General features: G+C 46.7%; 1 protein-coding gene across 1 annotated transcript; it reads left to right on the top strand.

Annotated features, from left to right (window-relative positions):
- Nucleotides 1-9,667: 9,667 nt before the first annotated feature.
- Cytl1 (cytokine like 1) lies at nt 9,668-14,383 on the top strand. The gene is made up of 4 exons (XM_028758320.1): nt 9,668-9,855; nt 11,474-11,518; nt 11,713-11,841; nt 13,799-14,383. Exons 1-4 carry the CDS (start codon nt 9,697-9,699, stop codon nt 13,880-13,882), a joined length of 417 nt encoding a protein of 138 aa, XP_028614153.1. The 5' UTR covers nt 9,668-9,696; the 3' UTR covers nt 13,883-14,383.
- The last annotated feature ends 13,500 nt before the right edge of the window (nt 14,384-27,883 follow it).

Below are 27,883 nucleotides of genomic sequence, written 5' to 3'. Positions count from 1 at the left end.
GGTGTATGTGTGAGTGTGTGAGTGTGTGTGTATAAGTGAGTGTGTGTGAGTGTGAATGTGCTATGTATTAGAGTGTGTGTGAGTGTGTGTGAGAGAGAAGGAGTATGTATATGTATGTGGTGTATGTGTAAGTATGTGTGAGTGTGTGTGTGTGTGAGTGTGTGTGTGTGTGTGTGTGTGTGTGTGTGTGTGAGTGCGTGTGTTGCAATGTGCATAGGTTGGAGAACAAGCCTGGGTGCTGTTGCTCCTCAGTGCCATCTCCCTTGGGTTTTTACATTTACTGTATTTTCTTGTGCGTGAGAAGTACCTTACCTACCATAGTATATGTGTGGAGATCAGAGGACAATCTGTGGGACTCATTCCTCTTTTTCCACCATGTGAGGTTCTAGGGATGGAATTCAGGTCACCAGGAGTGGAGAGAAGTGCCTTTATCTGCTGAGCCACCTGACTACACCTACCTAGTTTGGTTTGGGGGGAGGTTGTTTGTTTCTTTGCTTTTGAGACAGGGTCTCTTGCTGGCCTGGGGTTTTCTAATTATACTAAGCTGGATGACCAGCATGCCTGGCTTGAGGGATCCACCTGTCTGCACCTCCCAAGTACTGGGGCTGCACAATGTGTGCCATCAGTGACTGGCTTTTTCTTTTTTTCACACGGGTTTGGGGATTGAACATGGGTCTTCGTGCTTTTCCAGCAAGCACTTTGTCCACTGAGCCATCAGCCCAGCCCAGGTCTTATATCTACTATGCAGCTCAATTCACAAAACACCTTTGTAACACTCGTGCTAAAGTACCCAGGGCCTGGGGGACGCCACACACTTGAGTCTCCACAGTGAAGGAGAATACTTTGGGAACTTGCACACTGTGAGAAGTTTGGGCTTTGTGTCCATACCACCTCAGCCTCTTGCCAGGAGTCAGAAGCAGCCAAATAATGCTGAGCTGACCTACCAACTCTTCTGATTCAGTGTTGTGGTGTAGTCTTGGGATTTTATACCCATCAGGGCGATTGTGAAGAGAAAGTGCTGGAATCAGAAGTCTTCTGCACAACGATCTTTTGACCCTTCCTGACTCCTTTACTTATGCCACAGCAAACCGCACCCCCTAAAACTATGCCTTCCTCTGAAGGAAGAAAGGAACCATTCAAATAAGATGTTTATAAAACCTGGAGGTTGCACTTAGCACAGCTCACCGTGCCAGCAACCTGGAGGGGTTGTGCCAGCTTCTGCAGTGGTCTCTGCCCTGGCTTCTCGTCAAAGATTTAAATTTTTCTCTCTGTTTCCTGCCCTGGGTGTGTGCTGGCTATGGGGCTTCCTGGAAGGCCAGAGGCCAAAACACTCAAAGTGCTTCCCAAGGGAGGGAGCCTGGCTTCTCAAATGAGGCAGCCTGAGGGGGCAGCAGGAGAAGGGGCTACAGGGCTCTGGGCCAGCAGGGAAGGCTAGTGGACTTGCCCCAGCTGCAGCTGCAGACCCCATGGGGCCCATCAGGAGGGGAAACAACAAAAGGCACCATTCATTCATTCATTCATTCCTCCTGCTGGGTACTGTGTCCTGGGCTAGCATGCCAAGGCCCTGACTCTGAACTCTTCAGGGTCTGGTGTGTATGCTTGTGTTTGGTGGTTGGAACTGAGTTTATGAGGCTAGCATTACAAAAATATAACAGAAAACCCCAGTGCTTACCCTATACTAGGCACTGATTGGAGGATTTGGGTACATGCATATAAGGAGCAGGCCCTTAAACAGGACCGACTCCATTTTGTAATAGGAAACTTGCAGAGACTAGTCTGGTACTTGTAAAGGCAAGTCTGGAAATGAAGCTGTGCTGCGACAACCAGACATGAGTGGTTATCTGCCGTGCACGTTAGGAGTAACGCCAAATCCAACGTAAAAGAGGAGCCCGTCTGGAGCACTTCATCACACTTGTAGCCATGACTGGCCAATGTGATCCTCCGGACAAAGCCTCCTCAGCACCCAGTCATCAAAGAGTTAACTGAGAGACCAATGCCTCCAGCTTCTTCACTGTCGAGCACCCTGCGAGGTCAAATTAGCAATTCAACTATCTGGAAGCCACAGCCTGACCCCACCTTCCTGGACTCAGGACCTGTAACCCAAAACCAACATAAGAACTCAGGTCGTGTAATCCATGAATGAATGATGTGTTTATTGCTATGCTTATTCCTTTGGTAATTAACAATTTATTATTTGTGTTCATTGAGCATATTGGGTTTTTTTTGTTTTTTTTTTTAAGATTTATTTATTTATTATATATGAGTACACTGTAGCTGTCTTCAGACATACCAGAAGAGGGCATCAGATCTCATTACAGATGGTTGTGAGCCACCATGTGGTTGCTGGGATTTGAACTCAGAACTCATTGAGCATATTGTTAGAGGCAATATCTTGTATAGCAATAGCCTTTGCCTTTCTGATAATATAATGCTTGCTGTGCATTATCATTAAAGAAGTAACTGAATCCCAAAACCTGTCTTTGGCGACTCTCTCTTCCCTCTCGAGGAGCTGATGATCTCACAGTCAAATCCAGTATATAGTTCCTGAGTGGAGCAGGACCTGTCACTCCTCTCCCCGAAGGGGATTCTAACCCCTTATTGATAGCCTGCTCCTGACAGATAAGAGTCCCTGTTCTCGACACTGCACTAGTTAGTTGGCTCAAAAATTTGTTTGAGTCATCTCATAATCAATGACAAGGACAGGTCAGAGGCACATTTACTACCCTGATCTAGGCTAGTGTTGTTGCTCAGAGTGAAGTGTGTGTGTGTGTGTGTCTGTCTGTCTGTCTGTCTGTCTGTGTCTGTGTGTGTGTCTGTGTGTGTGCCTGTCTGTCTGTCTGTCTGTCTGTGTCTGTGTGTCTGTGTGTCTGTGTGTGTGTGTCTGTGTGTGTGTGTGTCTGTGTGTGTGTCTGTGTGTCTGTCTGTGTCTGTGTGTCTGTGTGTGTCTGTGTGTGTGTCTGTGTGTCTGTGTGTGTGTCTGTCTGTCTGTCTGTCTGTGTGGGGGGGTAATACAAGGCCATACCTCCTAATAGTGCCACAACCACTGTGGGCAAACAGTAAACCAAGGAAGCTTTTCTCCAGGCCTGCGTTCGTACCAATACTATTGCCATCTTACTGAGAAAATGCCAGGAAGTTGCATCTTTAGAAACAGGCAAAAAAGGGCAGAGCAGTGAGGCAAGTCAATGGCTCAAGGTTGGAGTTTTAGCCTTTAAGTCAAGCTGGGCCTCTAAAATAGTAAAAATACTATAGCTATTGCCAGGAGCTGAGGAACAGCAGCTGGGGGTGAGGTGGAGTTTGTGTTTCATGAGAGCAAGCTTTAGTCAGGGAAAATGGAAAAGCTCTGAAGACAGTAGTAGTGCTGGCCACATGGCACTGTGACCTCCTCACTGTCCTGGATGGTAAAGGTGGGAGCATAGTAGCTTCATACCACACACAGTTTACTGCAGGACACTTTTTCCTAAGTATGGAGGAGCTGGCGCAGCTCTAAGCATCCTTCACAGTGTACAGTATTTGCTTGAGTCCTGTTTGTTACAAAAAGAATCATTAAAGATAAATGCTTTAAGACCTGAGAGATGATGGTTCAGTGGTTAAGAGCACTGGCTGCTCTTTTAGAGGACCCTAGTTTGACTCCAGGATCCACTTGGTGGTTCATAACTACCTTTAACTCCATTTCCAGGGATCTGAAAGCCTCTTCTTCTGGCCTCTGCAGGCAATAAGCACACAGACATACATTCCATTCAGTCAAAACACTCATACATTAAGATAAAAATTGTAAACATTATTTTAAAAGATAGATACTCTGAAGTATAGTCTCCAGCTGAGAACACACCAACAATGACACAGGCACCCAGACCTGCCTGTTCAGATTGGCAGAGCTGTCCACATGTAGAGAGGAATGTGTTGGGTACATCCTCCAGCTTCCTACAGACAAAGCAAAAAGTGACCCAACCTCTAAATGCTCTACCATGGGGCAGGACCGTCACCCTTGCAAGTATTTTAGGTGCTCTGAAGACGCTGTGCAGGGAGGCTGACTTTGGGCAGTGTCCTTGGCTGTGCAGAACATGGGAACCCTACTTCAATCCTCACAACATGGCTTAGGGAGTCAGTCAGAGATCAAGAGATAGATGATTGATGATAGACAGACAGATAATAGACAGACAGACATAGAGTTAGGTAAAAAGATAGATGATAGATAAATAGATCATAGGTAAAAAGACAGGCAGATAATAAATGGACCAGTAGGTAGATGATAGATAGGAAAATGGTAGATAATAAACATGATAGATACGGTAAGATGTAAATAGGCAGGCAGATGATAGACAGTAGAGAGCTATAATACATACATCAAACATGCATATGTATTTCCACTACATACATATCTAGATATTCATATACACACAGAGCACACACAGGCTCTGGATGTTTCTGATAAGCAAAATATCCATCACCTCCTGCACCATCTCATTGGATAGAACAGCCTAGAGGACTGTGTGTACCTTCAGGCCCTATGGGTGCTCCATCCTGACCTAAGTGCAGAAGTGAAGACATATCTGCTGGCTGGTATCCACAGGGAGTCCTCAAAGAGGGTAATCACTGATCCAGTGGCTTCTTAGTGGCATTACCTTCACAGTGGCTGCATGTGTTTGATGTAGTAAGCCCCTGCATTTGAGAAAGCCTAGTAATGACAAGGCCCGTGGTCTCACAGTGACAGGAGTGAGGTCATCGCTGAAGTCTGCATCATCCAAGCCCATGAAGGCTTTTGCCTCGACCTCTCTGCAGAAGCAGCACTGTGAGAAACATTGGAAAGCATATCTCTGTGACCACTGTCCGTTAGAGCTGAACCTGTGTTTGGGAGCGTTTGGAGTTCTTTCTTCCAAAAGACGATGTTTTCAAGACTCCCTGCCCACAGCAGAGCTGAGTGTTTGTCTTTATTCCTTCACTTGGGACTGGGTGGGTCAACTTTCCACTTGGCCTTGCCAAGAGCCACACAGTCATAGCTCCAAAACATGTCCCACAAACATAGGGATGCTGTCGTCAATAGGAGCCCTGCAAACTGCATCCTGGCTGACTGGACTGCCTGTTCCATCCCAGGACCAACTGACTGTCTTCATTAGGAAGAGACCACCCACCAATCACTGGCTTCTGATTTTAATTACAGGAAAATCAAGGAGACCCAGAAGTGGCTCTTTGACTTGGAAGTGGCCTCCAGTGCTAGCTGTGACATAGTGTACTCTCTCCTCCCCTGGATCCCTCCATCACTGGCCATGTTGCTCACTGGCTGGGGATGAGACAACAGAGAAGCACTGATATTGGCATGGCCATTTCAACCTTAGATGTCCTCATCATAGGACACTTTAGATGTCCTCATCATAGGACACCTTAGATGTCCTCATCATAGGACACCTTAGATGTTCTCATCATAGGACAGGAGCACAGAGAACATGAGGGAACATTGTTTTGTGTTCCAGCCAAGTTACACAGGGCCAGAGCAAATAGTGACTTCCTGTTTCTTATGGTCTTCCCAGGACTTTCCCATAACCCCTTGGGGCAGAGGAAAGAACATTTCCTTGGCCACCAAGATCATTTTTTGTGTATGCCCATCTGAACAGACAAGAGGAAAGCTAAATATTCTTCCTCCAGAATGGCTAAAAATGACCAAAGCCCTGAAAACCCAAGGTCATGGACAGAGAACACATAATGCCATCACCCATTTGCTCGAGATGTAATAAAATGCCCAAATCTAGGTAATTTACAAACAATATAATCTTACTTGGCTCATGGTTCTAGAGGCTGAGAAGTCCATCTGTTATATGCTCCCATGCTGGAAGCAGAGGTCTCATGAACAGGGTACAAAGGGTAGTAGATACAGAATTCTAATAAGCCCCATGCTAGTTAAGTAGCCCCTGTCTTTGAGAAGAGCCTTAGTCCATTGCTGAGGACATAGCTTTTGTGACTTCACCTCCCTCTTCGTAAGTACAGGGGTAATTACAGTTTGGTATGGTGCTTAGAAGGGACCACAAAATACACTGGAAGTTAAGCTGAGAGAGTTTTCTTCCTGTGAGCAGAATGAACACTACAATGAGCTCTAGGCCTCTGCCCTACACTAGTGACACTTCTCACCATGGCAACCAAATACCTGATAGCCTACAGTGCTGTGTGTGCCTTCAGTGACTCCATGGGAAGAAAGCTCATTGTAGCTCACGGTTTTGGAGTACTTCAATCTATCCATCATGGCAGGACAATCACAGTAAAAAACAGCTGCTCAGCCAAGCAGCAGGAGCCTGTGGGAAAGTACCTTGTAAAGCAAACCAACCAGAAAGTAAATAAGGAACAGGATATTGGGCTGAACCATAACCCTCAAGGGTCTACATCCAGTGTGAAATTGCGGCAGCTATGCCCCGCCTCCTTAGGGCTCCACAACCACTTAAACAGTGCCACCTACTGAAAAACAGGTGTTCGAACATGTAGACCTGTGGAGGACATTGCCCATTCAAAATTGTACATTCAAATCAACACACATATGTGTATACACACACACACATACCTCTGTACTCTCCACATTCCTCAAGTCTAAAATAGGATGCAGCTGCTGCAAGCTTGACCAGTAGGATTGAGTCCCACTTCAGAACCCCCGAAGCATGATGTTTCTGCTGTTATACCCCTCGTTTGATATGTCTCCTCTATGAAGACAGAAAAATCTCTCTGGTTCCCCATTTGATCCAGCACAGCCATTGTGCCTGATATATACAGGAAGAATCTGCTTGAGAAGATAACTGGTATCTGCTCAGCCAGCCCCAGGCTCTATCACTCTGCAGCATTGTTGATAGCAATAAGGTCCAAAGAGGTCTGGACCTCATCTAAGACACTGTGGGGGTGGAAGAGGTCTTGGGGAGCATACAAAGGACTCCCTAGATGCCCTTAATATTGGAGCAACTTATTCTGCTAAAGGAGCCACAGAAACATGGGGAAAGGGTTTGGAGGCATTGGGGTAAGATATTTGAGTAAGTTGTGTGTGTGTGTGTGTGTGTGTGAGCACAATTCCCAAAATATACAGATGCCTCCAGGGCATCTGGAACAGGAGTAAGGGGTAAAGGCATGCGGTGGCATCTATATGTATTATGTAGGTTTCTTAGCATACTTGTGTTCTGATGTTTGTATACAAGGACAGCCTTAAGACACATGCACATCAAGATGAAAGCATCAGCTCTCCATGGTTGGGGAGATAGCTCAGTCAGTCAAGTCCCTACGTAAGCATGAGGACCCAACATCCACATTAAAAAAAAAGTGAGGATTACATGCCTGGAATCCCAGTGCTGGAAAGGCAGAGACAATTCCTGGAGATCAATGACCAGCCAGTCTAGCTGAAGTCTAGCTGAATTGGTGAGCTCCAGGTCAATGAGAGACCCTGCCTCAAAAAATAAAGTGGAGAGTGTCTGGAAAAGAGAATTAATCTTGACTTCTAGTCTCCACAGGCACATAAAATTATACACGCACATAAATAGACACACACCCATGTGTGCAGGTACACACACACACACACACACACACACACACGATGGCTCTCTATTCTAGAGGAGAAACAGTCCTTAAAGACACAGAAACCATCTCATGCTCAGGACATAGGGTATCCCTGTACCCACAGAGGGGATATAATATCCCATGTGTGCCAGGATAGTCCTTGGGCTCCCCAAAGTGTGTCCATTCTCAGCTTTGTCTTCCCAGGAAATGGTATGGAGCACTTACTCCGTTCAGGGGGAGTAGAGAGAGCTCCCTGTCTGCCAGCATGTCATTTTACAGTGATTTCTGAGCCACCTTGGAGCTTCATCTCAATCATAAAAGAAGCTCTGCTCAGGGCCCTGCATGATATCCTTGAAGGACAGGATCAGGCTTCCAATGACACATGTGTCTCAGCTCAAACACACAGAGGACTTTGCTTCCCAGCAATGTGAGATCAAATGCTGCAGGGCACTTGTTTGGAGCCTTGGTTTGATTTTCTCTGTATCCTGGATTTAAGGTCAGTGTTGGATACACCCAGAATTCCTGGGGCATTTCAAACAGACTTGCAGACCTTGGCCAGGTGATGCACTTGCCAGGAACCACACAGACCCCTCACCAGGAAGGCCAGAGCGTACAGACTCTACATGCAGGAGAAAGGCACTGTTCAGTGATCCACCCCCAACACACAGCATTCTTCCCAGAGTGCTGCGTGCCCCAGGTCTAAGGACAACTGTCCAACATTTTTTAGGGAATATACTGCTGCCTACAAAACAGGAAGGGGCTGCTAATGATCCCTACACATGGCTCTGAACACCAAGAAATACATAGACAAAATGTGGGGACTGGCAGTGATGGCAGATATTGCCCAGGGTAAAGCCACCTGTTTACAAACAGGGAACAGGCGCCAAGTCTGGGGAGGGATTCTCCCACAAACATGGGGCCAGGTATTCATCCATCCCTGTGGCTACTTCAGTCCTGCCTGCATCCAGGACACTATGCTCTGTTTCTGTCACTGAGGTCACCACATGGACAGCTCAGCCAAGTCCCTGGAAACTGGAGGCTTTGGTACCAGACAGATCCAGACATGGGTCTAGAGTCATGGCGCCACTACCCAGTGTCATACTCTACAGAGACCCTCTTCTTGTCTAGGGAATAAGGTTACCCATACACTACACTGCTTTACTATAAATCTTGGCACCTGCAGCTGCAGTTACCCTGATGAATGCTGGTATCTAAGCAACATTCCGGATCCTGCGAGTACCAACCTCACCCCTTGGAACACTTTCCCTCCCATGGCAAGGTCAGGCTTTAGCAGAGGGCATAACATTAGCTCAGAAGTCTTGGTGACTCCTAGTGTGGCAATGCTCGTGGCACAAGTTCTGTCGGCCCATGCAGCATCCTGACTATTCTGCACTGTGGCCTGAGCTGGGGACACTTGGCATCTCAATGCACTTGGTAGGAAAGTGAAGAATTAAGAAATTGATCCAAGGCTGTAGCTAGAAAGGGAATGGAGTCAGTCTGCCTCTCAGCATCCAAGTGTGGTGCTTTCCTCTTCAATACTGTTTCAGACCTGAAAAGAAACAAGATTTTCCTTCTTTGTCCTCTGGAGCCCATAGTGGGGACTCAGTGGTGGTTACACAGCTGAGATACAGAGGTTCAGAGGAAGCCTTTCCTTTAGACCCAGAGCTGCATCCAACAGTCTCCATCCAGCTGCTCTATGGATGACAATATGTAGTCTGGTGGACCCCAGCCCTACATATTGTCCTGCCCAGCAGACTGGGAGGATTAGGGGCACCCTAGTCCCCCTTTACCCAGAATTCTGCTCCAGGAGATGAGCCAGTCTTAGGAAGCAGTCCCCTCCTTGACCCAGGGCAACACTGCCCCTTCCTGGCCTCTGATCCACTCTCTCATTCTTCCATCTTTCCCTGCTTCCTCTCTGACCCTCTCAACTGCTCTTGACAGAAATTCCTGGTAAAAAGTGAATGCCTGCTTCCTTTCTAGGTACCTTCAGGCCCCCTTCCTTCTGAAAGAATCCAGTGTCCCAGACCCTATGGGTGTGTCACATCCTCTGTCCAACCCTCCTTGGATGCCTGGCCCTGGCAGGGTCCCCACAGGAAAAAGGTGGGGAGGCTGAGCCTTCGATATCCCCCCAGCAGCTATTTAAAGGGGCAGCTGGCCCAGCAGTAGGCAGCAGGCACCATGGCACCAAAGACACTGCTTCTGTTGCTGCTGCTGTTTCTGGTGGTGGTCTGGCCTCCTGCAGTACAGCCTGCGCCCCCCACCTGCTACTCCCGGATGCTGACCCTGAGTCGTGAAATCATGGCAGACTTCCAGAGCCTGGAGGCTTCAGAGCCTGAGGTAAGTTCGTCACTTGCCTTTTGCCTTGGGAAGATAGATAGATAGATGATAGATAGATAGATAGATAGATAGATAGATAGATAGATAGATAGATGATAATTTTTTAAAATAACAGCTCACTACAGAGACTAGGAATTTAGAATTTCACAGAACTAATGAATTAAGCTTCTTCAGTTCTGTCGTTAACCTGATGACCAGCAATGTATGCCAAGGGGGTGATACACTCCTTATCTGCTGAGGGACTGTGGGACAGTTACTCAGCCCTCTGTCTCAGCTTCCTTCTCTGTAAAGAAGGGGGATAACCATATCTCCCTGGATGTGATGGGGCTGAAAGATACATTGACCACAGGAAACCAGACAAGTGTTAAAGCTATTAGCCCTATCCTCAGAGGAAGACCTCAGGAACTCAGGGGAGTCTCCTGAGGAGTGCTGCAAGGGGAGAGAGTTGAGGTCCTCTACATGCTTATCTCTAATAGAAGCAAACCCCACTGGACTCCACGAAGAGCCTGAGTAAACTGCAAAGGTGTCACTCGGCTGCTTGCACACGCTTCAAACAGACCCCAACATTCCTCTGGTATTGGGGCTCACATTATCTTAACACCTTGAATTTTCTTCTCAAAAGTTAGATTGCATTCATTATTATCTCGTGATAAACAGGATAAACTGTAGAACAATAGGAAAATGCACAAAAGACCATGAAAAAAATATTATTTGTGAGCCTGCCACCTAGAGGCAACTGCTGCTATAGCACTTGGATGGCAGCAACCACTCTGTGCAAGTTCCTGTGGTGGTCACTGTGTTGGCCGTGGAGGTGGTAGTGGCATCAGTGGTGAAATATGGACCACATAGCACTGATAGCTTGGCATACTGCTTATCAACCCCACCATCCAGTAAACTTACGTTCTTTTGTGTAACACTTTAGACAGCTGTACCCTTATTCCTTGCCATGAAACAGACACAGTGCTGGCCTTAGGGTCATACGGTGCTAGAGAGTAAGATCAGAGGCTAAGAGCCACAGAGTGGGACCAAGTGGAAGACAAAGCACTCAGCCTTCTAATTCACAGATGAGGAACTGAGTCATAAAGAAGGAAGACAGCAGCCCCAGGTCACACAGAGTTACACAGAGGGAAGGGCACTAGATGTGCAGACCTTTGGTCACACACACACACACGCACACACACACACACACCTCTTTATAGCGATGTGTTATATCTTACAAACTTTGTTGTGTCTATGTTATAGCCTAAAGCTCTTATGTGAGTAAATATATAAAATATATTTATGTATATAATTTTCATATGGAAAACTGCTATAAAACCAGCTTTCGTATAGGTGAATACCTTATATCTACAGTACTATATAATGCCCTACATATGTTTGTACATGCCTGTACATGTGTGTTTGTATAAAATGGTGTCCTAATTCACGGTACTGTAAAGGCTATGCTCTGTCTTAAGATTCTGAGAGAGAAGGTGTCACAATGCAAGATGTTCTGTGGGTGTCATGGAATCAGGAAAAATTAAAGCTCTGGGACCATTGTCTGGGGGCAGCTGTTAGGGTGCAGACTGTGACTAAGCTGTCCCTATAGGTGTCCCATTCACTTGCTTTCTTCCTGCAGGATTCATGTGTGAGGTACTTGCCCCGGCTTTACCTGGATATCCATGTAAGAGAGTGTTGCCTGGTGGGGTGGGTAAGGTGGGGATGAAGTGGGGTGGATGTGAACTACCTCTGCTGGCTGGCCTGATGGGGCAGCCAGTGTTGGGAATATGCCTTATGCTATGTTGGAGAAGTCATAAGCTCAGTCCCTGGCCCTCTGGCTCCCCTTCTCCCATAGCCCTCTCTTGTTCCCACTCTCAGAATTACTGTGTGCTGGCCAAGCTGCGAGACTTCGTGGCCTCTCCTCAGTGCTGGAAAATGACTGAAGTGGACACTCTGAAGGACAGAGTGCGGAAGCTGTATACCATCATGAACTCCTTCTGCAGGCGGGTAAGTAAGGCACTTGAAGAGCCCTTTTCTGCTCTGAGCTTCACAGAGGGAGGGTTGGAAGGAGGGCAGAGGGAGGGACTTCCAGTCCAAGCAGGCTTTCTACAATAGTCACCCTTGTTAAGTGAGCAGGACTCAGATCGGGCTCCCTCAACCTCCCACAGCTGCATATGGAGGCCACGTGGGTGGCTCACTCCCAGACCACTCCATAGATACTCAAGGAAAAGTGCAAGAGCCAGAGGAAGCCAGAGGACACTTTCTGAAGGAGGAACATCTAGGTGTGCGTGTCATCAGAGGATCTGGTAGTTGGGAGGCAAGCACAGAGAGCTAACACTCCGATCCCACGATCCAGCCCCAGATAGTGTTGAGTTGTGCCCTCTTTTTTTCCTTCCCTGTGGGAGCACTCCTTCACACGTCACAGGTGATCTGGGGACTTAAATGTCCATCTGGTAACATTAGGAGGACGGTCCTAATAGTTACACCATTACAATGTGACAACATCATACTTTAACTCTCTCCCTAAGACACCTAGCAAGGTACCTAAATGTATAATTCTAAGTTCCTAAAAAAATATACTGGTGTGCCTATGTGTGTGTGTGTGTGTGTGTGTGTGTGTGTGTGTGTGTGTGTGTGTGAGAGAGAGAGAGAGAGAGAGAGAGAGAGAGAGAGAGAGAGAGAGAGAGAGGTGGGGGGTAGGGGGCAGACAGACAGACAGACAGACAGACTATTGTGTGGTATATATACACAAGTGGAATCCAGCAGAAGGACATCAAGTGTCTTGCTCTGACACTCTCTGCCTGTTTCCTTGAGCTAAGCTGGCAGACAGTAAATCCCAAATATCCCCCTGTCTTTGCACTACCCAGTACTGGTATTAAACATGCACCGCCTCTTACATGGGTCCTGGGAATTAAACTCAGGTCTTCAAGCTTGTGCAGAACATGGTTTTGCCTCCTGAGTTATCTCCTCAGTCTCCCCCTTGCATATAGATGCGTGTTTGACTATGAGGAGAAGTATGTGGGGGGCACCTGTGTGTTTACATGAAGGCACTAGCCTGACCAGAGTGAGGCCTTCCCTTCCAGAATTCTCAGCTTGCTGATGCTTTCTCCTATGGCAGCCTTCTTTGTTCCTGAACTCCCTTGGTTTGTTGTGAAGAAGGGAACTGGTTTTTTTTTATTATTATTAACTTTTTATTGGATATTTTATTTACATTTCAGATGTTGTTCCCTTTCCCCATTCCCCCACCCAGAAACACCCTATCCCATCCCCCTCCTCCTGTTTCTATGAGGATGTGCCCCCACTCACCCACTCCCACCTCCCCGCCCTCGAATTCCCCCACGCTGGGGCATACAGCCTTCACAGGACCAAGGACTCCCTCTACCCACCTATGCCCAACAAGGCCATCCTCCCCTACATATACAGATGGAGCCATGGGCCCCTTCCTATGTGCTCCCAGGCTGGTGGTTTAGACCCTGGGAGCTCTGGTTGGTTGGTATGTTGCTCTTCCCATGAGGCTGCAAATCCCTTCAGTTCCTTCAGTCTTCACTCTAACTCCTCTATTGGGAACCCCATGATCAGTTCAATGGTTAGCTGTGAGCATCTGCCTCTGTATATGTCAGGCACTGGCAAACTTCTAAAGAAGAAGGGAAGTTGAAATTAGCAGAGCGCCTTCTGATGCACAGTGTGCACTGGCTGGAGGTGGGAACCGGTGCCGTTCTGTAGTGGCTGCACCCATTCACTTTATGCAACCAATCAGTCATCTGTCCATCTGGTCAACCAAAGCCTAGTAAATGCCAATGAGAATATGAAGAAAGAAAGTGCCCACTCTCCTAGGGGACAGAAGTGTATTTCTACACCCCAGGGATGCTCAGACAGTCTTGGGAGGTGACAGCAGACCTAGCATTGCCTACATGCTCCAGAGACACTGACAGCATCATGTCTGCTCACTGCTTGTCTTTTCCAGGACTTGGTATTCCTCTCAGATGACTGCAGTGCCTTAGAATACCCAATCCCTGAGGCCACAGGTCCTCCAGACTGGCAGAGTTAAGACAGCAAGTGGACCAGAAGAACAACCCAGAGGCCTGAAGCTGTCCAAAGCAGAGCCACGGCCCACCAGGTCTCCTTTTAGTGCAGCTGTTAGACCTGCCATGTGTCTCTTTACCTTCAGATAGACGAGTGAGGATCATGCCTCTGAGCATGCTTTGTGCACAGTTTGTGTTTCCTAGGTGCCTCATCGTAGTATAAGAGGCACAACAGGAAAGTACACACTGGCTTCTCTTTGGGGAGCAAGCAGCTTGGGAACAGCAAAGTCCCATGCCTTTGTGACTGCTTTAATGAAATAATGGGACCATTCTTCTTTCTGGTCTCCGCTTACTCCCAAAGGGGCTTCAACTTTATGCTTCCTTCCTGTGCAAGCTCTCCTTCCTCTCTCTCATTTTAATGTGTTTTTACTGCTTTTGCGATGTAGTTACCAGGCTTTTATGTAGTGTGAACGAGCCACCCTTTCGCTGAAGGGTGATGAAAACCAAATAAACCTCTATTGTGAGAAGGAGGGGTGCTGCTGTATTGCTCCACAGTGGCCTTAGATGGGTTTTCTTCACTTTTCCCTCAGAACACCTGCTATTCCCATGATGCAATTGTTGATTCTTCTCCATTAAGCCAATGTCTCAGTCTGCTTCACCCCACCTGTATACATGGCTGTAGCTAAGAGGTTGGGAGATGCTCTAGCTTCTGATAAGGACATAGTGTCCCTTTGGATGTAACCACTGGGAACAGACTGCACTGTACCCATGGGAGGGGCAGTATGCTGTCACAAGTGCCCCAATCACAAGGCTCAGCTCTTACACATCCGGGATGGACATTGAAGGACACTAATGGTGAGTTGAGTGACTTGACTTGCTCAAGGTCACCAGCTGTTGAGTGGGGAGCTTGGTTGAAGCCAAGCCTGGTGATCCAAAGCCCACGTTTTTCCCACACTGGTCCCTGAAGTTAAAACACACTGATTTCCTTAACTTAGGAACCCAGCAATAGACTCAGCAAAGCCTCTGTGTCCTGGGAGTATTCCCATGGGTGGCTTGTTACATGTCAGGATCTGAGCTGCACAGACAGGCCAGGCTGTTCTTGGGACCTCAGATACTGTAGCTCCCAGATGATTCTGAAGATGACCTGGGTGACACTCATTTTGCTAATGTCATAGGACAACTGCAACAAGGTGACACAGAAGTGGCTTTTCACCAGAAAAATGTGTGGTTTTGTGGTGCAAGAGGCTATGCTCTGGGCTGAGATGCAGTAGAGTGGGTATTCTCCAGAATCCAACACTGAATTCTGCCTTGCCGTCTACTGCTATGGCAAGGCAAGTCACTCAACATCCCCCCCCCATTAGATTCCTCCAATGTCCATCCCAGATTCGTAAGAGCTGAGCCTTGTGACAGGGTACTGCCCTCCATGTAGGTACAGTGTTGGTACAGTTCCCAGTGGTTATATCCAAAGGGACACTATGTCCCTAGCTGAAGTTGGAGCATCTCCCAACCTCTTAGGTACAGCTATTTACACAGGTGGCCACAGTGGTTCTTAAGCAAGTCATCTCAGTCTCCCCTCAATATGTAGAGATCTTCCCATGTCTGTCTCTGTCCAAGTATCTCTCTTCTTTCCTGGACACTAATTGCTGAACTAGGGCTCACCTTCACCCACTATGACCTCAGGTAAGCACAATGCTACTTCTGTGCACTCCTAGCCCTTGATATCATCTTGATTTTATGGCCTTTGCACAGATCCTATGTCCACATTAGGTCACACTCACAGTTGCAAGAGTTGTACACTTCAATCTATACACAAAGGAAAATAATACCACAGAATGGCTTTTTGTGACTCCACCACCACCACTGACATATGGATGCACTGTTCCTGGAGCAGGGTACGCTTGATCTTATTGAATCTTCCCCATGACATTGCTGGGATAGAGAGTAAATTATCAAACACTGTCTCCAGTCACAGGAAATTCTTTTTTTTTTTTCTGAGTTAAGATATCAATTTTTTTTATTTTCTCTCAAATCATAATTAATTCACACAGGGGTTATAAACACAGAAAGGCAGGATGTGGGGAAGGGAATGACACTGGAGTGTGGATGTTCAGGGGGAATACAGATATCTTCAGAACCGGGTATCAGCTAGGTGAAGGTTCAGGGTACAATTCACTATAACTCTGCCTGTGACTCGCTTGTCCTTATCTAAGTTGGTATTGTCTGCCAAGGCTACCTATTTACAAGGTCTATGACTACTCAGGCTTATAAATTTCCACAAAAGCTGCCTGTTTACATTAGCTTATAGCCATCTGTTTCAGTGTTTTTCCACTGAGACCCAAGACTTGGTGTTAGTATACATGTATGACAGGCCTATTGCTGATTTTAGGCCTATGGCTGACTTTAGGCCTTCAGTGTGTAAGCAGGGCTGCCCCTGACATCTCCTCCCTTCTCTAAGTATAGAAGGGCTGTGGCAATTCTAATCTTACAAAGGCGGGGATAGAGGCCTGACCTCCAGTATTTGAAGGGGACCTTGTAATGGTTCCAGTCCCCCTGTCGTTGTCCAGTGAGGCATGAGGGCCATACCCGTCCCGATGTCTTTTTCACAGGAAATTCTTGAATTCAAGGTTAAGTAACATCAAGCCTGACTAGCAGGGGTAGAGTAGAAATTCCAGCCATACAGATGTGTGCTAAGTCTTGCTGACTCTCTAAGAATCCAATTTCAATCTCTCAATAGCAGAAGCAGACCACTGAGGCCAGGCCTAACTTAAGCAATTCAGATGTCTATGTGCCCATTTCTTCTATGGCTACCAAGTGCCTGGCATGCATTTAACAAAAACCAAAATGAAAAATAGTTCCTTCCCACAGCTATCCAATGAGATGGTCACAAACTCAGAGACAGCAGAGGAAGGGCTATGCGAGTTCAGGATGAGACAGAGCTGTGGGGTGGAGATGGTGGGGGATCTTCTCAGAGGATTCCATGTTTCAACAGGCCTAGAACCGGTGAGCTATAGAGGGGCGAAGGCAGAGGCATAGGGCTCCAACATGAGCATGACTGGAGCTGAAAACAGGGTAGAGTTGGAATGGGAACAACACAAGTGACAGCCAGGCCCATCCAGGCAGAGCTTTCTGTCCCCAAACCATCTACGGGGTCACAGAAAGGAGAATCCCCTCCTAGCAGAAAACTTGGGACCTGTCAGTTAAAACTGAGGTTTTCATCTCCTTAGGGGTACCCTGCTTTGGACTTTAAAACTGACAAGTGAGATTGCTGCTTTCTGGGTCCCAGTCCATCACCAAGCCAGGGGTGAGAGCACAGCCTCTGACCCAGGCACTTCCTCCAGAGTGAACTGGTCACATGTCTCTGCACATCTGTTAATGTCTCCATCTGCTCCCTCCCAACCTTGACGCTAACTGGATACACTAGATACACATGCCATCCAGACTGGGTCCAACATTCGTTTTCTCCCAGGTCTCTTTCTACCGTTAACTCTTTTTGCCCTAAGTAAGGGTATGTCAGTCAAGCATCTCCTGTGTCTTCTCCATCAGAAGGAAGATTGTCCCCGACATGAGATTGTTGCCTGTTAGGACCAACGTATTTTTACAACTGATTTAATCACACAGTAAAGCCAGCAAAGGAGCTGAGTGATAAGGTAACGACCCTTAGCTCTAGGTGTTCATGTGCTGCTGGGTAATTCCTCGGCCTTTGTCCCCACTTCCTTCATCAGTAAGATGAGCATGATGATAACACAAAGGTCACAGGTTCATTTGAGGGAAAAATGAGTCAATATAGTGAAACTACACAGAACCTACTCACGTAGACTTCTAGCCAGCTTCACTTAACATCAGAAGCCAGCACTGTAGGGGACAAGCATTCAGGCAAACTTGCAACGTACAGCACCCATGTAGCCCAAGAATCCATGCACATTCACCTTTCCCAAGATAAGAACCAGCATTTCAGACAAGCCTTTTCTTAACCTCAGCCCTGGACAACAGCTTCCAGGCCTGTGTCCTGACATCTTTCCCACACCTGTAAGCCATCTTCTACCCGCCAACCAGGGCTAACATGCTAAAGTGGACATTTTCCATACTTCTGATGTCCTCCAGTGGTTTCCTGAGATCCACCTGAGCCTGGCCACCAACCCCACCTTCATTCATACCTAGCATTCATTTGTCAGGCCTTTCAGCCCAGTGTATTGTAACCTGCGGATCTCTGTGGAGCATTCTTGTAAAGTGTGGAGTGTCTGATTCCCTGCCATTTCCTGTTATCGACCACTCACTGATTCATTGTCCTCGAGCTTCCTGAATAGGCAGATCATAGCAAGTGAGAAACCAGCTTGCAATTCTCCAGCAGCTTCCTTTGCTTGTATCGTAGAATCTGTGGTCCTCACCCCACACTTACAAAGCTGCTCTTGTAAAGACTGCCAGTCATCCCTGTGCTGTTGAGGCCCCAATCACCTGCCTCATCATCACTGACCTCTAAGAATTTCTAAAGGTTTTCATTCTGTCCATTTCCCTGCTGCTGTTAATATAAAAAACATGGACTACACATTTAGAGAGTAAAACGGCTTCATGGTTCTAAATACAGTACATCCAGTGACAACAGATTAATTCTGGGCATCATATAACAAGTATATGGAACATGTATTTACATGTGTATATACTAGTCTCTCTGTCTCCGAAATGAAAATTCTAGTACTAAATCATGAAGGCCTCAACTGAATGCCCTATCATCCCTCCCTCCCCCCCCCTCTCTTTCTCTCTGTGTGTACAAGTTTGTGTATCTGCACATGTGCATGTGAACAGATACCTTTGTGCACACACATGTCAAGGACAGATGTTGTCAATGTTGAATGTATTCCTCAGTCACTCTCCTCCTTATATTTTGAAATAGGGAGCCTCACTGAACCTGGAGCTCTTCTGTTTCGCTAGACTACCTGGGCAGTGTACTCCAGGGCTCCTCCACTTGTCACCACAGCACTGTCCCCAGCACTGGGGTTACAGATATATGTCACTGTCCTCGAAAATCACGTTACCAAACTGAGCCATCTTCCCAGCCCCCACATTACTGTCCTATCTGGAGAAAGCTCTGGAGATGGCTGTACTTAGTAAGCTTTTTGAGTCCTAGTGAGCAAAAGCAGAAGAGCAAATAGCAAGTAGCAGATAAATGATAACATCAAATCAGAAATCCAGCAGAGGTGCCAGGAAAGCATTGAAATAGTCACACTGGGGTTCCCAGTGGAGAGATTTCCAGGCAGTGTGTTCTTCCCATGTCTGGTGTTTCTGGATGATGTCAACACTGGACTGGTGCACTGAGTAACTGGGTGATTCCTTGATAACTTTTGTAACACACGGAGACCTGGGCAGAATGAAAGAGTATGAGTGGGGAAGCACCCACCCTCAACTGCCTGCTTGCCCTAGAGAACCTGCCTTCCCCAGCTCCAGGCTTCCACCGCTACTCCACTCATCCTCAGGCCTTTTAAGCTAAACCTAGAACTCACACTAACCCTGCTTTCCAGGCCTAAAGCCACACCAGCAGCTCTTATGAGTTGGTCATTTGTAGGTGTCAGATTCTGGGATTCCCTAGCCTTCATAATTGCTTGGGTCAGTCTTCATTCACACACACACACACACACACACACACACACACACTCACACACACATGCCCATGTACACATACACCATTGCTTCATGTACTCTTCTTGCCTGAATGCCTGCAGTTGCCTCCTAACTGGGTTGCTGGTTCTCATCTCTTCCCTCTTCAGTCAACTCACTCCCAGCAGCCAGAACAGTCTGTTTCAAATAAAAATATGTGGCCAAAATGGTGCAGCCAGTAAAGGTACTTGCTTCCAAGCCTGACAACATGAGTTCAAGAAAAATCAACTCCTGAAAGTTATTCTCTGACCTCCACATATGTTCTATAGCATACACACACACACACAGACACACACACACACATACACACACACACACATACACACACACACACACAAAATTTGGTGTAACAAAAATTGTAAATATCAATTAGATCCTGCCTGTTCTCTGTTGAAAACTCTTCGAGTGAAGTTTGAACTTCTCACCTTGGCCTTCGAAGCCCATATTTCTCACTACCGACGCTCCTCTGTAAAAAGTGCCCCGTAGCAGACGAGAAATCTGGTTGGTTGCGTGCATGTTGTTTGTCTTTCCTGCAAGGGGAAGCATTCCAGGAAGACAGAAGCCATGGAGTTTTGTTCTATGATTTCTTTCCTACAATCTAGTACCATGCCTGGTGGATGAGCAAAGCCAGTAAGTAGGTTTGAAAGGACTGGCACTGAGAAATGGAGAGAAAACCCCAGTTAAAGTCTTGAGATTTCCAGCGAACCACACCCAGTTCTTCCTCCTGGTACACGTTATTTGTACCATGAAGAGGGTAGTTTTGGAGGCCATTTTATGTGTTGCCAAGAACAACTGCTTCCTACTGCTTTGGTCAGCACTGACATTTTGTATACTCATCCATGCAGTCTATGTGAGCACACGCACATGTACATGCACACGCACATGCACATGCACACACGCACACGCATGCACATTGTGAGGGCCTTCATCTTACAGTGCTCTGAGCTCTTCTAGAAAACATGGCTACAAAGCATGAACTCTGAGTGGAGCCTTATCTCCCTTCCCAGGTACCACCAAGCATTTCACCATCATCATCGGTGTGGGCCTCTTCAAAGCACTTGGCTCAGCTCAGCAGGTACTTCATACCCAGGGGCAATTGAAACCTGATGCAGATTATCAGCCAAAAATCCCAGGGCTTATGCTAAGTCTGTGCAAAAATGCCGAGACTGTGAAACCACAGCCGTATTTGCAGAAATTTCAGGTTTACAGAGTGGTAGATAAAGTGCTCTCAGGACAGAGACAGGGACCATCCTGACATCGATCAACTGTTAGAGGTGAAGGAAAAAATTAGAAAAACAGAGTTCAGGCACGAGGAAACAGCTGCATCAGCAGTAATAACTTAGCTTTATTCCCCTCCATGGTGAGGCAGCCCAGGAATTATTGGACACTGCAGACACAACTCTGGAATTCTTGTAGTTCAGCTCCTGAAATGCAGCCCTAGTGATTTTTCCAGAATGTTCTGGCTGTGGGGCATAGTTAAGGGAATGTGCTGTGGGGAAGTAGCATTTTTTTTTTCTCTCGGATCTCTGCTGTGGCTGTACCTCCCTGACCCAGGCCAGGACAGATGACAGGATCATTATGACCGCTATGGGACCCTTTCCCCATGGTCTGGACAGTTGAACCAATATGATTATGAGTTTTGTCAACTTGACACAACCTAGAATCCACTGGGAAGAGAGTCTCAATAATGGATTGTCTAATTCAGGGTGGTCTGTGGGGACAACTGTCGGGGAAATGGCTGTCAGGGTTGTCTTGATTCTTTTCATTGGTGTGCAGAGGCACAGCCTGCATGTAGGTGGCCTCACACCTTGATTTCGGGCCCTAGCTTATGTAACTGTGGAGAAAGCTAGCTGAGCATTAGCAAGCATATATTCATTTCTCTCCTCTTGGACATGATGTGACCAGCTCCCTGCCTTGACTTCCCATAGGATGGACTGTAACCTGGAATCGTGAGTCGAATAAGCCCCTTCCCCCTAAAGTTGCTATTGGTCAAGATGTTTTATCACAGCAACAGACAAGAAACTAGGACAACCAAGGTCCACAGTTTTAGACTCATTCCACTCCAACAGAGGAAGGTCTGAAGCTGTAGATTATGCCACTCATTCATGCTCTAGTCCCTCTGCACCCCTCCTCCACGACCTCACTGACACAGGTGAAGGATTCCAGTTGAGCAAAGCTCTTACGATTTTTCAGTTTTAGTTAGGGTTTCTACTGCTGTGATAAATACCGTGACCAATGCAACTCGAGGAGGAAAGGGTTTGTTTATTTCCTCTTATACTTCCACATTACAGTCCATCATCAAAGGAGATTGGGGCAGTAATTCAAGGCAGGAAGTGATTCAGAAGCCATGGAGGAGTGCTGCTTACTGGCCTGTCCCTCATCACTTGCTCACCCTGTTTTCTCATAGCACCCAAGACCACCTGCTCAGGAGTCGCAGTGCCCATAATAAGCTGGACCATCCTGCATCAATCATCCATCAATAAAATGCCCTACGAACATGCCTACAGGCATTCAGATGGAGGCATTTTCTCAATTAAGAGCTTTTCTTCCCAAATGACTCTAGATGGTATCAAATTGGCATAAAATTAACCAACTGGTATCTCAGTGTAAGGGTGACCAAAAATGCCACAGAGTGGGACACATCCCAGGAACAGCCCACAGAAATGTGGCAAACTGCTGTGAATACATTACAAGCAGGTCCAGAGGGGAGGACAGTGAACAGTATGAGTGGAACCTGGATGTGGCCCATGCATGTCAGGAGCTGTTTCCTCTCTACCTACACTACTACACACCAAAGAAGACTGGAGATGATGGTGGGCACAAGATACTGCCTGGTGTTTAGACCACAGGGTGGCCTTTGACCATCATGATCAACATACTATTTGCCCAGCTTTGTTTGGTGCACAAAGATGTTCCCCCAAAGGTGTCCACTAACGGAAAACACTGCTAATATTTAGTAAACATCAATAAACACAAAGGCTAGCAAGATGACTCAGAAGGTAAATATGCCTGCTACACAAACCAGATGATCTAAGTTCAATATTACGAAGCCTCATTAAAAAGTGGAAAGAGAGAACTGCCACCTGAAGGTTGTCCTCTGCCTTCCATAGGTGGACTATGTCAAGTGCATGTGCACACACATACATGCAAACACAAATAATTAACTTACATAATTTTTTTGAGACAGGCTCTCTCTATGTACCCCTGGGTGTCCTAAAACTCACTATTTGGACTAAGCATTGAACTTACAAAGATCCGACTGCTTTTACTTCCTAAGTGCTAGAATTAAAGGCATGTGCCACTGTGCCTGACTTTTTTATTATATATTATGTTATAATATTATATATTATATATATATATATATATATAGCCATCAAAATAGTTTAGAAAGACACAACAAGCAAAAAAAAAGAAAAGAACTTACATCTGTAAAAAGATATGCTGACAACTATTTTCATTCAAATGTCCCCTCACCCCACCCCCACCAAGACAAGGGTGAGATGGGAAGAAGGCCATACAACAGGCTACTTAAGTCTACAGTAAAAACTACAATGGTCATTTAAGTGTGTGAGAAGCAAGCTGAGGGAGGTGGATAACTATGAGAGCCTAGGCTACAAAATTATATACTGCCCCCAAAAAGCAAAGAAACAAAAACTGCTAAGTCCTGCATTGCCGCTGTGGATGGTGTGACATGGTTTCTTGCCCCTGGAGTAGAGCCAGCAGGACATGGGCTTCCATGGGTGTTGACAATTGCTGGGTATGAAGCTTGTGTGTGTGTGTGTGTGTGTGTGTGTGTGTGTGTGTGTGTGTGTGTGTAATTTTCCTCCTTCTGGAAATATTCTCCCTGCCAAGGTTATTGGAGAATGTCTTCTCTGCCAAGGTTAATGAATCCATAATAAGAGGCAGTACAAGTCTGGGAGGTGAGGTTGTGGCTAATGTCTCAGGAAAATTGTAAGCACTGAGACCTTTAAGAGAGCCCTTAAGACTATGGGAAAAAGCTCTGAGAACATGAGTTCAAGAATATATAATTTCTTAACTATGCAAAATATAAAGATACAATATGAATTGTATAAAGAGCCCTGAAGACCTAAAAGAACAGAGGCATCTGTACTGCAAACCAACTTGTCAGAAAAATACAAAGGCAAGCAGATATAAAAGCAGGCAGATTCCTGAGTTCAAGGTCAGCCTGGGACAGAGCTAGACTGGGCCCAGGCATGATGGAAATGGTAATCTCAGGACGGGATCCTACCCAGCTAGCTCATTGTCTGTGCTTACAAAGGCAGGCAGATCTCTGAATTCATTTGCAATGTTTTAGAAAATGTGCTTCCTGTCTCTTTCTATGAATCAAGCAGCTGGGATCATGGAATGGTGATTCATGGGATAACCAAAAGAGAACCTTGGGTAATAACTCAATTGATATGTAAATAAAAGACTGGGCTTTTAATCTGCAAAAGATGAGCTATTTAGAGAGTTTTTAGAATTTCAAGAGAGAGCTGTCTTGAGAGAGAACAAACTGGAAAGCTGTCTCGAGCAGAACATAGGCCGTCAGCTTGTAAACCACAATTTAACTTCGAGTCATTCTTTTGCTGCTGTCAAACACCCCTTCCTCAGAACCCCTCTCCAAGCTGAGGCTGGTCCTTGTCAAAAAAAAGGAGCAATAAGTACATGAATAGTTACATTTCATTAAGTCTGTCTAGCAAACAGAGAGACGCATTTGCAAGTGACGTGCTAAAATTTTATGTGCATCAAATAGGAAACTGTGTCTCAAGATTCAAATGGTTGATGCCAGAGAGGGTGAAGGGCACTCTGCTGAGTCCTCCTTGCCTGAGAAGCTGGTGTGAACCTTATCCCTTGTTTTTAAGAGATGAATCAGAAGGTGCTGGATACTGGGAGGTAACCACATCAAGGTAATAACATATGCGTTACCTCACATAGCCGCAAAGACCTGTGGCAAGAACATTTAAAGAAGCAGTTTACAAGCTGACAGTGCTTAAGCACTACTAACCTTACACTACTAAGCGTAGTGCCCATGCTGGCCATAAATCATTTGAACTTACTTTTTTTTAAACCTAAGAGATTTTTTTAAATTATATTTTTCTTGTTTACTTAGTGTGTGTGTGAGTGTATACATGCATATGTATGTGTCAAGGTATACATGTGGAAGTCAGAGGACAACCTACAGGAACTGTCCATTTCTTCTCCCATTTGAGTCCCAGGGATCGAACTCAGGTTGTCAGAGGTGGTGGCAAGCACCTTTACCCTGGTGGGACCAAGTAAATGAAATTTTGTGTCCTTTGACCAATACCTGTCTTAGTTAGGGTTACTATTGGTGTGATGAAATATCAAGACTAAAGGCAACTTGGGGAGAAAAGGTTTATTTCACTCACAGTTCCGTATAATAGTTCATCGTTAAGAGAAGTGAGGACAGGAACTCACGCTGGGCAGGAACCTGGAGGCAGGAGCTGATGCAGAGGCTTTTGAGGATGCTGCTTACTGGCTTACTCTCCATAGTTTGCTCAGCCTGCTTTTTTATAAAACCCAGGATGACCAGCACAGGGCTGACACCACCCACAATGTGCTTGGTCTCCACCACCAGTCACTAATTAAGAAAATGGTCTGCAGGCTTTCCTACAGCCTGATCTTATGGAGGCTTTTTCCCAGGTGAGGTGCCCTTCTCTCGAACGACCCTGGCTTGTGTCAAGCTGTCCTAAAACTAGCCAACATACCTCCTAAGCCACACTTGCCCTCTCCTCTCCCCTTAGGACCATGGCTCCCCTGCTCAGCTTCAGATGAGAGCTCAGAAAGGAAGCCACGGGTCCAGAGCCCAGAGCAGTGCATTTTGAATGGAATGCTCTCACTCCCTTTGATTACAAAAGTGAGGAGACAACGAGTGTATCAGTGCTGCAAAATCATTCTCGTATTGTAACTCCCTCAAGGGTGGCAGAATATCACCGTGAAGGTAATTATGGAGCAAAGAAAATTAATGTAGATGCAATTTCAAAGCTGGGGAAAAATTATTTACAGTCACAGAAAGCCCTGCACAAACCCTGTTCCAAATCAAAGTGCTGTACATGGTCAGGAGCCACGGGGCAGGTGCCCTTGGCTCCTACTGTCATGAATCCAGCAGGCCAGACGATTCCTCACTACCAGAGGCCTTTCCAGGGTCACCACAGAGGTGACTCTCCCCATCCCTCTTATCTGAGTTGCAGGCCTCCTGGCTCTGCAGATAAGCCCTCCTTCTGGCTCAGGCTTTCTGGGCCACAGCTTTGGGGTGAAGTCCAGGTATATAAAGCCACGGTGGCCTCAGGAAGGACTGAAGTCTGGCCTCAGTAAAATGAACCCATAGCCCTGCTTATCTCTGATTACAGCATTCCCCCTTCATGGAGAGCAAGCTCCAGGGGGTGTGGAAAAGTGGCTGCTTCAAGCATGGACAAGACCAAGTAAGGGACATAGTGTGCTTTGGAAGACGGGTCAGCTTGTCCCTCTCCGCTGAGCCTCAGACCTGGGATCACCCCTTCCTTGCTGTCTTATTGTATGAGTGTGTGTGTGTGTGTGTGTGTGTGTGTGTGTGTACACTTATCCATACTGTCTCCGCTGTTTCAGGGTAGCTTAAAGGGAACCAGGGACAAGGCTGACTGCTGCCACCATACAGTGATGAAGTGGGCCCTTCAGTAGGCAAAGCCTCAACTATCTGGCAGGAATGAGTGTTGAGGTCCCCTGAGACTCTACAGGTTGTTGCCCTGTGAATCCCAGATCCTTAGGTGCCTGCATATCTCTGCTTCCACTTTGAAAGGTTTGGGGAATGAAATGTTTCATGTTCCCTTTCCTGGGACAGGTAAGGTTTGGGATGGGCAGGAGGTGGGTCTGGAACACTTGGTGGGAAGCCATAAGTCATGGCTGTCCATGAAGCTTTTTGTACAAGTGTGTTGGTTTTGACCTTGAAGCCAGTTACTCCTCTAGTTGGGGGGAGGGCATAACCCGTGTGTGTAGTGTGTGGTGATGGTGTTACACAGGGATGAAAGCAGCCAGCAAGAGGGTGAACATGGGTCTGCTGAAGGCCAAGAGAGGCCTGCTCGCAAAAGAGACAGACATACAGCCGAAAGTAGAGAAAAAAGTCGTTCCTTGACAGATACAGGGACCCAGGGTACAAGGACCTAGGGACCAGGCTGAGGGGCTACTGTGGGTATCTACCAGGCACCCAAGTGTAGAAAGAGTCCCTGAAGGGGAGGGGCCTCAGAAACTAGAACTTCCAGAAAGGGAACACAGAAGGACAGGGAAATGTGTGGGTAATGGGAGGGACGGCCAGCACCCAAGTGGCACTTGGGACTGTCCTTAGGAAGGTCTATGAAGCAGGCCCTCTGCAGGGAGGGTACTTGGGCTCAAATCCTAACTCTGCCTCTTCTAAGTACCTTGCTTTAGTTTCCCCATCTGTAAACAGGGTTCATAATAATCCCCACAGTACAAAGTGGCTTGAAGCACAGTTCAAATGTTCAGGGAAAACCTGAGAACCCACACCAAGCAAACATCAGTGTGTTAGCACCTACCGTCCTGGAGTATACTGAGGCAGCAGGGCACAGTCGATGCTGAGTCCAGGCATAGTCTTTCGAGCAAAGCCTCCCAAGAAAGGAGTTAGGGAGACGGGAACAGTTTGAAGGCTCCAACCCTTAGCTGGATTTGTTGGCCAGCAATAGGAAAAGACCCAGAGTCTGAAACAGCCCCTGGCTGTTGGCGGGAGGCCTTGACAAATGCAATTAATTATGAACAGATTCACATATGCGAACAGGCTTCTTAACTAGCAAATACTTGCACAGGGATTTTCCAAACACAGCCCCCATGTTACCTTTCAATGGGACAAAAAATGCTGCAAGGTCAAATGTTGCTTAGGAAAAAAATCCTAGCTCAAGAATGTTCCCAGTTACCTACGTCATTTTAACATGGTTTGCCATTGGTAATTACTGTTCCTTGTCTATGGGTAAGACAGAGCAGGACCCAGCCTGCAAACTGACCCCTGCTCCTGGCATACACCATCCCTTGCTCTCCTCCCAGCAGCTCACAGAACCTCTCACTGGTCACCAACCTGGTAGACATTACAAGACACCTTACCCCAGACCACACAGCCTCCTGGTATCCCTGCTATGGTGCCCCCAAGGTCATGGGACAGGTCAGTTGGAAGAAGGCTAGAGTCATCAAGTTCCATGCTTCCTTGGCAAGCCCCTTGTTCCCTCTGGGCTGCACCTTCTCAGATATAATATGGGGCAAGTGCTTGTGTTATGGTTATTCTTTTATTTGGGCAGTGGTCAGGGTAGGTGGACGGAGGTCCTTCGGCCAGCCCTTTCCTGTCCTGTACTACCAGGCTGGCTGACTACAGCAGCAAAAGA

This window comes from Grammomys surdaster, unplaced genomic scaffold (genome assembly GCF_004785775.1).
Source record: "Grammomys surdaster isolate TR1022 unplaced genomic scaffold, NIH_TR_1.0 126187, whole genome shotgun sequence".
NCBI lineage: Eukaryota > Metazoa > Chordata > Mammalia > Rodentia > Muridae > Grammomys > Grammomys surdaster.
Note: the sequence above shows the minus strand (reverse complement) of the source record. Positions and strands in the feature narration are given on the sequence as shown.